Genomic DNA, 15,348 nt, shown 5'->3' with positions numbered 1-15,348 from the left:
CTATTGTGAACACTAGACCTAATGGCTTTGAATAGAAAGTTGGCAAGAAAAATGTCTTGCACTCAGATATACAATACTTACAATTTGACATATAATGTATTGTTAGGGTATTTGTGAGGCTACTGTGTTCCCCTGTAAATACTTACACCCAGGCAGATATCCAACTTACCCAATGGTAGCTTTTATTAATGGAACAGCAACAACAGGCACAAAACCAACATATGTAGAGGAGTAACAATTACAGGTATGCACAATGGACACGAGAGTAGAACATATAATACAATACCGGTCCTATTATGGGCACCTTGGAAAATCTGGCTATAGGCTTAGGCTTTCCTGGGAGTGCGAAGCCCCAGTGACTGCCAGCAGGGCAGTGGTCTGGCTGTACTGTCGCCTCGCTTTTGTTGAGCACACAGATCCACAAGACCTGGGGTAACTTATCCAAAGGAAGAGAAGCAAAGGTCCTCGCAGTCCTTCTCCCGATCTCCGTCCTCAGTCAGCTGGCAGGAACCATACCTCCGACACCAGCCTGATCTTTCCTCCATCAACTCCCCTGACTCTCCACTGCTCTTTCTTATACCCACAGAATAGCCTCAGGCTGTAGGGGTGTGTTGACTGTCTCCTGTGTCTTAGGATATTAAGGCATAGGAATATAATACACATTTCCTAATTAAGGTGCTTAAATCAGACACCGAAAGCCACCATGTCTGGCTTGTGATTACACTACTAAACATTATCTTGTTTGCCTACAGGTGTAGCTAAAAGCACGATATTACAGTTTCTCATTTTTAGCCTGTAATGTGTGGTTAACTAGCAATGTAAATAGCGGGGACAAATATACACATCTATATAAATGGTTACAGCATAATGTAATGGTGACTATTCACTCCATTTTGTTTTAAACATAACAATTGCCTGACTAGATTTTAACAAAGGAGGGGACACTACCCCTAGCTAGATCTCCTGTTGTTTAGGTAAACAAAGATAGTTTCTATTATACAATAGTCTGGTCTACCTGATAATATAACTATTGATTTATAGACTTGCTCTTTTGGCATAAGTAAAAAATATGAAGCCCAAGGAATAGCATGGATACCTCCCCTACAGTGTAATAGATAATGACACAATCTAATATGTTACCAATCTTAAAGCTAATATTCAAACACAGTATGTGCTAGGGCAGACACTCTAGGGCAGAGTTTCTCAATTCTAGTCCTCAGGACCCATTAACAGCGCAGGATTGCCAGGTGACCAGTGAAATAATTATACCACCTGCTACACTGTGTCAGTCAGTAATGAATACACCTGTGCTCCAGCAAGGAGATATGGAAAACATGTACTGCTAGGGGGTCCTGAGGACTGGAGTTGAGAAACACTGCTCTAGGGGGACATGGGGATAAAAAGTACATGTTCAACGGTATCGTGACATTAAACATTTGTATATACATTTTGTGAATATTTCCAGAAGCCAATTCACATTGAATTAAATTACATTTTGGTTTATTGAGTCACTTGTCTACTGTTGTATGCTACCTTGTTACCAAACTTGCTGTCATATGTCCTTCTGTTACATGTTCCTTGTAGTGTTATTCATTAGAATTACTGGCAGGAAGTCTGCTAGAATAAAAGGTTACCTATGATACAGTTTTTATCCTGAATCTTCTTCCCTTCGGCAGCAGAAAGCTGGAGGTTCCTACCCTGGGTTCCCAATTGTTGCTTCAAAGGATTTCTACTGACAAAAATGGACCCTAGTGTTTGCAGGGTAGAGAATTTAGACTGTAGGCTTCAGTAAGGCAGGGACTGATGTGAATTATTCTCTGTACAGTGCTATGTAATACAGGGCTGCTCTATATATAAACTGTAATGAATAATAATAGATAAATATGTACTACTTATGAAAACAGCATGCACCTCCAGCTGTCCCCAATGCTAGTTTAAATGCTGGAGCCTGCCAGGATCCTGATGCCTGCGTTCTCTATGCACCTTGCAAGTTGCAGTGAGCCATGAACTAGAACTACAATTCATCAGCCTGCCACTCTATTTGCAGCGTAGACTATTCTGTGCCTTGTATAGAGGGGCAAGATAACAAATTGTAGTTCAATGTGTAGCTCGCTGTTCTAGTTTCCACCCTGTGAGGTGTTTAGAGAACTAAATCAATGGGATGCTTAAATACTACAGTGTTTGAACAAGTGTATATTGTTATTTTACTGTGTACTGCCCATAAGCAGTTTACTTTTTTAACTTATGCATGGCAAAGAAATGAATACGTCCATTGGAGGCCATCACTGTTGCTGTTTCCTAGGCACAGCTTCGTAATACAGTCTTTTGTTAACATACACATGATATTTATGATGCACCTGTAAATGTTTTTAAAAACTATTGTTGCAGGAATTTGATTTCCATGTACGCTGGCCTGGGGTGAAGCTACTGACCACTCTTCTGAAACAGCAGGGAACTCAGGTTCAGCAGATTATTTTGGTCAGCCCAATGGGTAAGTGCTGGACTGAGTGATATTTTTTAGTATCTTTGATCTATTATATATAAAGATCCATTGAAAAGTCATTATGTTAAATATAGTTTTGGACTGATATTTAACATAAATAATTTGCTGATGGCATGTTTCAATGAAAACATTTGAGTTTAGTGTATTTTTTTGTTTATCTATAACACAGACACACACCATTTTTTTATATTAGGATTTTAAAAGAGTTAATATGAAAATGTATAATGTAATGTACGTTTCATTTTTTATAGGTGTTTCCAGACTCATGGATTTGCTAGATGACTCTAGAGAAGTGATCCGTAATGATGTAAGTTAAGAACTATTTCTTTATCGTTTGGGGATAGAAACTTCAGACCTGTTTATCTCCCTGACCCCAACTGTCAGGTGAAGCCAACAACTAGGAATGTTACCTCTTATACCAAGCAAACTGTTTGAATGAAGCTGTGATTACAACTCTCTGGAGATGATCCGGTTATAAATCCTGAGCCGAGTGACTGGGATAGGATAGCAAAAGGATGATGCATCAATGCTATATGTTTGTCTTCCATCCCACCACAAACTGGGCACCAGAAGCTGGCAGTTGTGATGTTTTAGTGATTAAAATATTATTCTATAAGGTGGCTTTGATACAATGGTCTTTACTGTGGAACACTCTGCATAACTTCTCTCAGGAGCTGGTTCTTGGCACATTCAATTACATGCAAGTCAGGGTGCAGACTGATCCTCTCAAACTGTCATTTAAATTCTACATCATGGTAAATATCTGTGCATTCTGCCAGAAAATGTTATTGTCTGAATGTAAACAATCACTTAAGTGAGTTGTCATATTCATTAACTCTTGAATATATTCGCCTTAAACCTATCTGCTCTATTTTTGTCAATACCAGCCCAGCACCCCATAGAGAGTCTTAACCTAATATCAGTGTCAAAGGCAGTGTACTGAGGATGCAGTACTTTCACATCCTCCCATCCCTTCCCTCCAGTGTTCATGTGATCACATGGTTCCTTCTGCAGGACAGGGAGAGAGATATTGGGTCTTGTTTATGGCAGATTATGTCTATTGTACAGAATTGATATTTATGTTCTTTTGCAGGGTCTTTTATTGTTACAGCAATTAACAAAAAGCAATGCTGCAATTCAGAAAATTGTAGCCTTTGAAAATGCTTTTGAGAGACTCCTTGACATCATCTCAGAGGAAGGAAGCAGCGATGGTGGTAAGTGTGTTCACTCTTCAGTTGCCTAGAAGAAGGCATTTGACACACAACATAGCTATAATAAAAGTTGCTGTTTGTTCTAAGAATATTTTTTACCGTGCATAAATATTATTTGTCTGTTTTAAAGTGATGTTAATGGGAGTATTTGCCATTGCTCTTATGACTTCAAGAGCTCAAAAATTAACTCCTTTTTGAGTTTTTAAAATTTTGTTTCCATTTATGGTTGACTAACTGTGATATACAAGGCTGCAGGTGGCGAGCTATATGCAGGTAGACCACAGCTGTGCCTACCCTGTAGCAAGTTGGATATAGTTTCATATGAAGGTGCATTTGGCACCACAAACTTCCTACGTCTGTTTGATGGGCAGTTGTTAATGTCTATGTGCTTGGTTGGGTTGTTTATGGATTTAGCCCTGTCTACTCCACACTTGCCTATACATGGACATGCAGAAATTACCTGAGCCGAAATACTGTACTACTAACTTTTGAGTGCTTTGTTTGACTTAACATTCTTTCACTGCCCACTTCATCTATATATCTGTGATTTTTGATTTTGAAAAAGATGGCAAAAGTTGCTCAGACCCTTGACTAACATATGTTACTTATATATATATACTTCACTAGACTGGTTATGCACTGGTGTTGCTTTTGCATCAAAACAAATTGTATGTGCAAATGATTGCTATGTGTTGGATATGTCATTCACATACATTAGACCAGCGTTTGATATGATCTATCAGTGTTCACACTTTCCCCATTATATTGTTACAGAAAAAGGTTGTTTCAGGTTATCTTTCTTTCTTTTAAATGTTAAATCTTTTGTGGTTGCAGGCATTGTAGTGGAAGATTGCCTGTTGTTACTCCAGAACTTACTGAAGTACAATAATTCCAATCAAAACTTCTTTAAAGAAGGCTCCTACATCCAGCGTATGAAGCCATGGTTTGAGGTGGGAGATGACAATTCTGGGTGGTCTGCACAGAAAGTGACAAATCTTCATTTAATGCTACAGGTATAAATCAAGTTGTACATATATGTATATTATAAAACCCCAAAATGGCTACAGTTACACGTTTGTGTTAAGGTAGCTCATTATGCATTATAGCTACCTATAAAGTACAACACTAAGTTGCACACTAACTCTGGGAAGGAAAAAAATATCCATGTGTTGCTCAGCAAAAATATGTTAAAATATCTAAAATAGATTAGAATTCATGCACATGGAGGACAAGCATTAATAAATACTAAAAGAAAACAATGAATATTTTGGTGTATTTCCAGCAAACTCCCATATTAATGATATTTGGCCAAATACCTTACATTTCGTTTTAAAAATGACTATTGTATCCCCAAATTTACATATGGCCTTTAAAAATTACTTTGAAATTCATGAATTTGGAGTGATTTTTTTTTTTCCTTATTAAATGATATTAGAACTGTTTTTAACTCCACGTATGTGAATTTGACCAATAATTAATAATTATAATATATAATAATAGTTATCTAATTTTATAAAATTATATCAGTTTTCTGAGAGCAAGTAATATGTATGGTTTGAGTCACTTTTCAGTTTTAAATAAAGCAATGGACTTTGGAAAATATTGCACTTAATTGGGAATGCAAAGAGCTCAGATGTTTGATTGGTAATTGATATTGTCATGTTTGCAGTTGGTCAGGGTGCTGGTGTCTCCAGTGAATCCTCCTGGTGCCACTAGCAGCTGCCAGAAGTTCATGTACCAGTGCGGTTTGTTACAGCAGCTCTGCATCATCTTAATGGCAACAGGTGTCCCTGCAGACATCCTAACAGAAGTAAGTATATGCATACTTATGTGTGTCAGTCTATGCAGTCTGTGTAATTTGTCTATCTTATAAGTGCTGGCAATTTTTATTATACCAGAACATCTTGTGTTCTAGTGCAACTCTTCTCTGCATACTTGTATGGATTGCCAGGTCTATAGCAATTTGAGAGAGTCATGGTTATGGTACATTAATCTAGTTGATCTCTTCGTTGTCCAGCTATTGCGACTACTTCTGAAACTAGATCTTCTTTTCCATGGACCCCTTTCCACTTCTTGAGGCCATGGTGCTTGAGTGAAAAGGCCTGGCAGAACTTGTGATTGAGCCTATGTTGATATCGAAGCCTTTCTCTTTCTGTGACTGTTGTAGGGTCTGAAGATTCTGCTTCACTTAATGAGGAATGATTGTTTCTCTCAGGTCTCTGTACCATGTCTTTCATGAAAACAAGGCAATTTGTATGGTGTCAGCATTTTCGGCCTAAAATTGTTTTCGGCTTTCACATCAACCAGGAATTGGTTGTCTTTCATTTTTTCCACATCCTCGGAATTCTAAAGAGGTAGAACTTCACTCTCTTAATACGGTGTGCTGTGCTTCAATCTAACTGGCTAGAACTCAGACAATCTGCTTTGCACAACCGAGGAAATTGAGCCTTCCCATGGAATGTCATGGGGCAGCAGCAGACCAGGTCTGCAGAGCAACCACCTAGTCCTATAATGTGGCTGTTGCACGGTCTGTGGAAGCTGCCTTTGGTAGGAAGGTGTTCCACCTGGGCTTTAGCTCTGAAACTTTCTTCCCCTCCCACACAGAATTTGCATTTGGACATACCAAAATGTCCTCAAACTGCTGAGTGAGAAAAAGATGTCATTATTTTCTTTTTTTTTTATTATTTTTTTGCACTTTGTTAAATTATTTATTGCGTGGCTGTAGGTAGCAGGTCACAAACAAACCAAAGCAGGGATTCTTGGTCTGTCTTCTATTTTACTCCTTTTGTTGCTGTTGTCCCTCTGCTCAGCTGATTGTAAAAAGCCGCAGGAGTAGCATGTGGTTTATAGGGGAGAGGAGGATTCAGTCCCCCCCAGTGACCTAGGTATGGACCATAATGTAGTGTTTGTCGCTTTACAATCTCGGAGAATAGGATGTAACAGTGAGTAGAAAAAAATCCAATTTTCAACAAATATGGAGGAATTCTTAGTCTCACGTTTTTGAGCTATTGAATTTGATTTTCTTAAGCTTTCGCTAAATGTATAGAATCCTTTATAGTATCTCTGGCACCTTGCATTGGCCATCAGCCAATCAGCAATTGACTTTTATCTATTGCACATCAAACAATAGAAGCAAATGTCTGATTATTTAACTGTGAAGTGCGAGTGCCATCTTGGCTCTGAGATTGTGATAACTCAGAGCAGGATGGGGAGTAACAACCAAACTCTAACTTTCAGATCTGGAGAATATTTTTATTATGATACAGTTTGGGTGGTTTTCTAAAGCCTTCAGCCCTGAAATGTAGCTGCAGGGGAGAAGATAATAATTTAAACGGCAATGTCTCCAGGCTTGCAGCTTGTGATTGGTCCTCCTCACACTTCACCACCATTTTAAAGTGTTCTGGCTAGGGGAGAAGGTTTTTATTCAGAGGTATCTAGTAGGGGATATTGTGGCCTCTTTGAGGATCAACCATAAAAGAACTAGCTTCTTATTTACTCAACACTTCCTGTTTTCAAGGTATCCACAGTTTTAATTGTGGATGCTGGTCTTGGGCTCTATCCAACTTTTATTGTTTTTCTTTTAACCTTTTCTTGTGCACTAGTCACTGGTTGCCAAGTTCCTGTCACTTGATGTATGACAGCGAAGGAAAAACAGTATCTTGTCTGACCCAGGTTATCCTCTTCCTATGTGCAGATAAAAGTGTGCATCTAAGTCAAGCTGTTTTGTTTCATAAAATGTTTTTCTTGCATGTTTATGGTATTTTGTATGACACCAAACTAGTATGCTGGATTGATGATTTGTAAAGGTTTTTTTTTATAACTATTGAGTGATATCTTCTAAATGCAAAATGGTGGGAATGTCGCATACAGCCTGATGAATATTCTTCTGCCTTTCTTTAGACCATAAACACAGTCTCTGAGGTCATAAGAGGCAGCCAGGTTAATCAGGACTACTTTGCATCTGTAAATGCTCCATCAAACCCACCAAGGTAATTTTGAAAACATTTTGGTTCGTAAATGTAAATTCTTTTAAACAAATACATTGACATAAAGTAATCCTTTTGCAGCTGAATAGTGTTCCAGTCCTTTGTTCTATCCTTTTTAAGGTGTGCTAAAATAACAATAAAATGCTCTAGTCGACCTGTCATCTGTACACAAAATCCAATTGTTTTCTTAAAAATTTCAAAGAAGGATTATTTTCTCTTTCCTACCATTGGGGGACACTGCGAGACATTGGGGTATAGTAGTGGGTCTAGAAGTTTAGGCACTTATCAACTTCGTAGGAGAAGTGGCATATGTACTGACCAAGAAAGCTAAGGACTTGTCCCAATTGAAACTACACCATGACAAAACCCTTGCATCTGCCTGGAATTGGTAGAGTTTTTATGGCCGGTTGTACTGCTGAAAACAAATAAAAGTAGTCCAGCCTACCTTCTACAAATTTGGATGTCTATATAAATAGCAGTTCCATTGTATGTGATATAAAAACTTTCTCTTTGTCCTATGTAACATTCCTGAAAATAACTGTGCCTATTTTCTCTTGTTTTTCTTCTGTGAAGACCTGCCATTGTGGTGCTTTTGATGTCCATGGTGAATGAAAGACAGCCTTTTGTTTTGAGATGTGCAGTTTTGTACTGCTTCCAATGCTTCCTTTACAAGAATCAGAAGGGCCAAGGTGAAATAGTAGCAACTCTTCTGCCCTCAACTATCGATGGTAATGCTTTTCTTTTTATATTGATTTCATGAACGACATAGTCTAATTCACATTAAGGCAGTGTGTGCATGTTAAAATTGGCACTTGCATAACATCTACACGGGCATGCAGATAGCAGGCAGTTTAAATGGTAAGTTATAGGCACACTGTACCACTGCAGGCATATTAGTGTTTGAGAATTCCCCACTGTTTTCTTTTCCTATCATGCCAAAATTTCTTTCACACAAACAAGCAAAAGTGTCCCTTTCCTTTTCAATTTGTTACTGGAATGCTCTGGACTGGAGTGTACACCGGTATGGAGAGGTGTACACGGCTATGGGGCAGTTTCAATTAGTTGGAAGATACCTCCAGACATTGACTCGGTGTTCGACACCTTACCAGCTAAAACGGTGCAGAAATCTCTGATCATTTTCCCTCGCATGCTTATGGGACAGGAGGGAAAATATGCAGAGATTTTATTAAAAGCTCAGACGCAATGTATCTCTCCGGACTGTTCCAAAGGCACATTGCGTCATCTCGCACTAAATTAAATCTGCACCTAGATGACGGAGATCAGATGAAGTCCAGTTCTGGTTAGGCAGGGTCTAGCTTTATTGCTTCCCTTAGGCTGCATTTCCATGATAACCAGTACCATGATTAATGTGCTTAAGCTCACATCTCACAATATCAGTCATATGGCCGTGCATTTTTACTGGATTACTTATTATTTCTAGTATGTAAATTAATATCTCTAACGTGACATAATGCACATAATCAATTACTAATGAATGCATTAATAAATGTACTATTTTTACAATACTATAGCAACAAACTGCAAATTAATTGATTCATGTAACTTAATTGACCAAACCTGTGAATATATTAGCATATTGCAGAGCAAAAAATGAAATGGTGTACTGTGTGCAAGTGCTCAGATACACTTAGTGTGTAGGTGTGAAATGAGCCTCCGTGAAGTGATGATCATTCGTCCAGGTTTCCTTACAAATGTACCTTGCTGAGATTTCAGATACATACTCTTTTGTCCTTATCGTCTGTTTTCAGTTGCTGGCGCAGATATTCACTCTAATAAGACAACCAGCACACTAAATTCTTTACACTTCTTCATGGAAAGAATATGTTTATGATCAACATAACTGTGGAGAGGATGCTGGTATTTGCACCTAAAGTTATCTACTTTTGGATCTGGATCTGCAATCGTGCTGCAGCCGCCTTATTTTCAGTGCAGACATATGAGTTTTATATTCCATCCATAGTTATTCAATAAAGCTCTATGGAGTTTTATTAAAGAAAACTATGCATTGATTGAGTCCTCCAGTGCCTTGAGCCTTTATTGTGGGCAACACCTTTAAGTGTTTGTTCAGAACTATGATTCCCAGCATCTGTAATTTGCTCTCAAAGTGTCATAAATTATTTCAACACCGTAGATGTCTGATTTATATCAGCCTTGGGGCTAGATTTACTAAGCTGCGGGTTTGAAAAAGTGGGGATGTTGACTATAGCAACCAATCAGATTCAAGCTATCATTTATTTAGTACCTTCTACAAAATGAAAGCTAGAATCTGATTGGTTGCTATAGGCAGCATCCCCACTTTTTCAAACCCGCGGCTTATTAAATCTAGCCCTTGGTGTCTATTATGTCCTTGGTATTGGAATCATTTTTGATGGTGAGTTTCACAATTACCTAATTCCCTACCAAAAAGATGTAAAGAAGTAAAATGGCTATTTGTTTTTTCTGTGCTCTTGCAATTCAATAAAAAAGGGATAATACAGATTGAGTGGCTTTTAGAAATGCAGCTCCCATTGCCGATTGTTTTAGTTGCCCCTGACCAGGCATAAAGTGTACTTGAGGCTGGGAATCTCTACTGGGTGGTGACATGCACACTTTCATCATCATCATCATCATCATCATCATCACCAGTTATTTATATAGCTCCACCAATTCCGCAGCGATATACAGAGAATATTTGTCTTTCACATAAGTCCCTGCCCCATTGGAGCTTACAGTCTAAATTCCCTAATGCATACTCACAGACTAGGGTTAATTTTGTCAGCAGCCAGTTAACCTACTAGTGTGTTTTTGGAGTGTGAGAGGAAACAGTAGCACCCAGAAGAAAACCACACAAACACGGAGAGAACATACAAATTGCACCCAAATAAGGCCCTTTCTTAGTAATTGAACTCATGACCCTAGTGCTGTGAGGGAGAAGTGCTAATCACTGAGCCAACGTGCTTTAATTAATAAATACTCACTTTAATATAAAGCAACATGTGAATATAAATGCATTTGTTGGTAAGAAATTGGGAGATTTGGGGGAAAATAAGATCAAGCAAACTTGAGCAACGGTCAGAATAGAGCATAAGAGACTTTCAGTAAGCAGTGAATGAAGGAATGCATGCTTCCCTCTTCATGTGCCCTTGTCGGAAATTCTGTTGGAAATTGCCCTATTCAATGTGAAATGGATTGAAAGTTATAGGTTAGTCTGTTCGACCTTCAATTGAAACTTATGTGGGTCACCACAGAGTATTGCCGGGCAAAATCGATTTAATAAAAACGAAAGAAGATTGATGTTATGTTCTGTTACATAGTTCTCTGTTTCTGAGTCAGTCATGGCTTCTAGCATACACCTTCTCATCTCTAACCAGACTAAAATTCTAAAGAAAATAATACTTAACTGTGCTTTACCTATGCACTCTAAAGCTATTTGAATGGTTGTTCATGCGACTACATAGCTTGCTTAAAATTGTGAATAATTTAAATAAGCATCATCTGTATCTACAAGTATACTTATCCAAAGTTTAGTAAATATTTGTAATTAACAATTACAGAAGTAGGTGAAAGCCTTCCCCAACTTTTTCACAATAATAGCCTACATATGCTTATCATAACTGGATGTCCACAAGTTACATTACTTTCGTTTCTACAAAAACGCTGCACAAAGGCAATGACCAGGCTATTTTTACTGGTTTATTTATAGTTCCTTACTAGTTTTTGTCATGATCACAGGAATATACTAGATTGTTGTAAGGGATAGTAAGTCATAATTGTACATCGCTTGGCATACAGATTTAGAAAATGTTGTAACCAGTTAATATTAGTTGTTTCAGGTTTCAGCAATATGATGCTAAAGGTTATATGCCATACTTGCCAACATTTTTTTTTCTTTTTCCGGGAGATGCCGGCTGGGACGTGGGCGTGCAGGGGGCGGGGCTGTGAAATCGCGTCATTTTGACGGAATGACGCAAATCGCGTCATTTTACAGTGGGGGCGGGGCTAAACGCCGCGATTCCGGGTGAATCGCGGCGTTTAAACTAAATTTTTCCCCCTTCCTATCAGGGAGATTGCCACACTCGTCCGGGAGACTCTTGCAAAATGCGGGAGTCTCCCGGACAATCCGGGAGAGTTGGCAAGTATGTTATATGCAACTGATGGGTTACAACATATTAATTATTGTCCCTTCTTTCCTTAGCTACGTCATTGTCTGCCGGGCAGCTGCTTTGCGGAGGTCTTTTTTCTCCAGATTCACTCTCCAACTGGTGTGCTGCAGTAGCTCTGGCTCATGCTTTGTTAGAGAATTCTACCCAGAAAGAACAACTGCTCAGAGTCCAACTTGCAACCAGTATTGGCAACCCGCCTGTATCTCTGCTGCAGCAATGCACCAACATCCTGTCACAGGTATGATCTGGATGATGTCTTGTAAAGAACCTAGAAACTACCCGAACCCAAGCTTTGTGCCAATTTCTGCATATGTTACCATTTTGTCTGCTATAGTATACATCTAAGTGCAGTTTTAAGTTTAATAACATGCTTTTTAATTATAATATTTTTCAATGTAATATTAATAAACATAGTTAATAGAAAATTAGACTTTTTTTTTTTTTAATAATATTTTACAGGTCTCTAATAAGTACTTGAGTTGATTCAATGTGAATGGTATTACAACCACTGTTTAGGGTTTTAATCTAAGAGTACGGTTTGAAAGCATATTGTGGATAAAAGTAGGCATTTACTATGTAGTTTTTTTATAACAATACTAATTTAGGGAATGGAAAGTTATCTTGTTTTTCACATTATATTCCTTGTTCTGGATTTATGGTATTGGCACACTGAGGCTTGTGTGCATGCATATTTAAGCCTAATGAATGTAGGCAGTGTAACAGTCAGGTTCGTGTCACTTAAGTACACCCACAGTGTTCCTGGTGTTTCTGTGCACACACAGAGCTTACAGTGTCCCACTTTGTGTAGGTAAAGAGTCCTGTTATTTCTTCCTCCTCTTCAAATTTACACTACATCACGGTGAAACTACCACCAAACGAGAACCTAGGGTAACTTCTTGCCATATAGACAATTATTATTATTATTATTATTATTATTATTATTATTATCGTTTATTTGTTAGGCGCCACAAGGTTTCCGCAGCGCCGTACATGGTACAAACAGTAGACTATACAGGGTAAGACAGTACAGAACAATAAACACAAAGTACCAGTACTTCAGAAACTCCAGGCAGGCAGATACAGTAGAGACGGAGTGGAAGAACAGGTCTGGAGACAGGAGGGAAGATGGGCCCTGCTCATACGAGCTTACATCCTAAGGGAGGGTGAACAGAATCAGGTACATAAGGGAGCCAGTGAAGCAACGGGGAGAGTGAAAGGGGGCCAGAAGAGGTGAGAGGTTAAGTGGATGGTTGGTAGGCCTTAAGGAACAGGTGAGTTTTAAGAGCCCGCTTGAAGGAGCACAGATTGGGTGAGAGACAAATGGAGCGAGGGAGGTCGTTCCTGTGAAGGGGGGCAGCACGGGAGAAGTCTTGGATTCTAGAGTGGGAAGAGGTGATCAGAGTGGAGGAGAGGGCGGCGATCATTGGCTGAGCGCAGGGAGCGGGCGGGAGTGTGAATGGAGAGGAGGTTAGAGATGTAAGAGGCAGTAGACTGAGAGAGAGCCTTGTAAGTGGTGGTGAGGAGTTTGAAAAGGATTCTGTAGGGGAAGGGGAGCCAGTGTAAGGAAAGACAGAGAGGGGAGGCAGAGGAGGAGCGGCGTGAGAGGAAGATGAGTCTCGCAGCCGCATTGAGTATAGAGCGGAGGGGGGCAAGGCGGGAGCAGGGGAGGCCAGTAAGGAGGAGGTTGCATCAATCTGTTTCTAAGCTTTATTTTTTTGTTCGCAAGTTAACCCTTCTGCCTCTCTGACTCCTGCTCTGATCAGTTATCTTAACTATCATGCTGAGTCTGTTATGCACTAGATGAATCACATGCAGGAGCACCCACCATTTATTGACAGATTGGATATAGACTGCTCATGTTATGGAGGGCTCACTATCTGATTGCATCCATCTTTTATTTTGACCACTTAATCTGTGAAGTCTGAGTGTGTTTTTATTGTGATTTCCAAGGTTTAATTAACATGTAAGGCAAAGAGCTTAGGGGGGAAAAAATAACACAAAAATGTGGGACTGTAAAAATTGCATTTGAAGTCAGGTCAATGTTAACATTTTGGGCCATTAAAGCAATAAAACATTTGCTATTGACCAAAGATACAGTACTAAGTCATACAGTTATTTATTTATTTTTAGTAATTTCCAATAGATAAAACTGCAGTCCTTTTTTCACAGTAAAGAGATGGACTTTTCTTTTATGACTATTATGGCAAGTACATGGCTGGTCTATCCACTGCCTTGTGTCAGTCATTAATAAGGTCAGCTGACACTAGTGAATGCAGTATTTTCACCCATAGTAATGAAGGATACATTGTGGGAGAGCTTTATGGATCCTTTAGGGATCCTAATGCACAGTGCATGGCTTGCTTGAAACACTTTCAACAAAATAACCCGTATATAAATATTAAATTTGTGACATATGATTTGCAGGGGGATAAGATCCACAGACGGGTATGTATATGTTGGCACTGCTTCCTGCCACTTCAGGGCTTCCTTTCCTTGCTTTTTTGATGTGGGTTTTACTTAACTTTTAACATAACTGCTTTGAATTGATTCTTAATCATGTCTCTCTGCTGCTGTGGTATTTCCATACTCAGTACATTTTAGGTGCTGGGGCTCATCACTGGTGCTTGTTGCACAACACCTCCACAATTCTAGAGTCTTGTCTTTTCAAAATAGAATAAGGTTCACATGACACAAAGTTTCTCAGTCACCAGCACAGTGTGTGGTGCTATTGCATCTTTAAAGCATGGAAATCTTTTCTAGTTTTCCTTTTCTTCTGCTTTATATTTTGCTGCAGCAGCTATATCAATTTTCAAGCCCCCTTTCCTATCTTGATGCCCACCCTTGGTTGAGTGTAACCCCACCTCCAGTGCCCACACCTACCTGCGTATCATCCCACCTTTATCTGAATATGAACTCCCCCCAAGTGTGACCCCCATTATTATTATAATTTTTATTTATAAGGCGCCACAAAAGGTCCACAGCGCCGTACCTAACATATACAGAAAGCAGTGATCTATTACACATGATACATGAAGAATAATATACAAAGTCCAGACATACAGAATAAGCAAATATACAGATAAAACGTTAATGCAGATCAAATTATTTATGGGACAGTGAGTGAGAGTGGTAGTCAGTCTTGCGCTTAAGAAAGCAGGCCAAGAGATACAGTGGGTGATGAAATAGTAGAATTATAAGAACCCTACTCATGAGAGCTTACATCCTAAAGGAAACGGGGAGACCCAAATAGCGTGGTATCGATTGGGGGAGTGGGGATGAATACCGAGACAAGAGAGTTAGAAGGAAGGCTGATGGGCTCGAATAAAGAAATTAGTCTTGAGGGCAAGCTTGAAGTTTTTTGAGATTAGAGGCTAACTTGATAGGGCGTGGGAGATCGTTCCACAACTGAGGAGCAGTCCTGGAGGTGGGATTGGGAAGAGGTAATCTATGAAGTAGGCCGTGGTCAATGGTCATTGGCAGAGCGT

The 15,348-nt window shown here is 39.2% G+C and overlaps 1 protein-coding gene across 5 annotated transcripts in view; it reads left to right on the top strand.

The window, feature by feature from the left end:
* Window positions 1-15,348, top strand: part of USO1 (USO1 vesicle transport factor) — a 49,152-nt gene that overhangs the window by 15,545 nt on the left and 18,259 nt on the right. For 3 of the 5 annotated variants that reach the window (XM_075202031.1, XM_075202049.1, XM_075202040.1), the window contains 9 exons: window positions 2,389-2,491; window positions 2,755-2,810; window positions 3,597-3,717; window positions 4,549-4,727; window positions 5,384-5,524; window positions 7,615-7,703; window positions 8,274-8,428; window positions 11,896-12,101; window positions 14,288-14,308. In XM_075202031.1, coding sequence (XP_075058132.1) covers window positions 2,389-2,491; window positions 2,755-2,810; window positions 3,597-3,717; window positions 4,549-4,727; window positions 5,384-5,524; window positions 7,615-7,703; window positions 8,274-8,428; window positions 11,896-12,101; window positions 14,288-14,308 — 1,071 coding nt within the window. The remainder of the gene's footprint in view (window positions 1-2,388; window positions 2,492-2,754; window positions 2,811-3,596; window positions 3,718-4,548; window positions 4,728-5,383; window positions 5,525-7,614; window positions 7,704-8,273; window positions 8,429-11,895; window positions 12,102-14,287; window positions 14,309-15,348) is intronic. The other 2 variants (XM_075202067.1, XM_075202057.1) reach the window with 1 other exon arrangement.

Source organism: Mixophyes fleayi, chromosome 1 (genome assembly GCF_038048845.1).
Source record: "Mixophyes fleayi isolate aMixFle1 chromosome 1, aMixFle1.hap1, whole genome shotgun sequence".
In the NCBI taxonomy this organism is placed as follows: domain Eukaryota; kingdom Metazoa; phylum Chordata; class Amphibia; order Anura; family Limnodynastidae; genus Mixophyes; species Mixophyes fleayi.
This window is presented reverse-complemented; position numbering and strand designations above follow the sequence as displayed.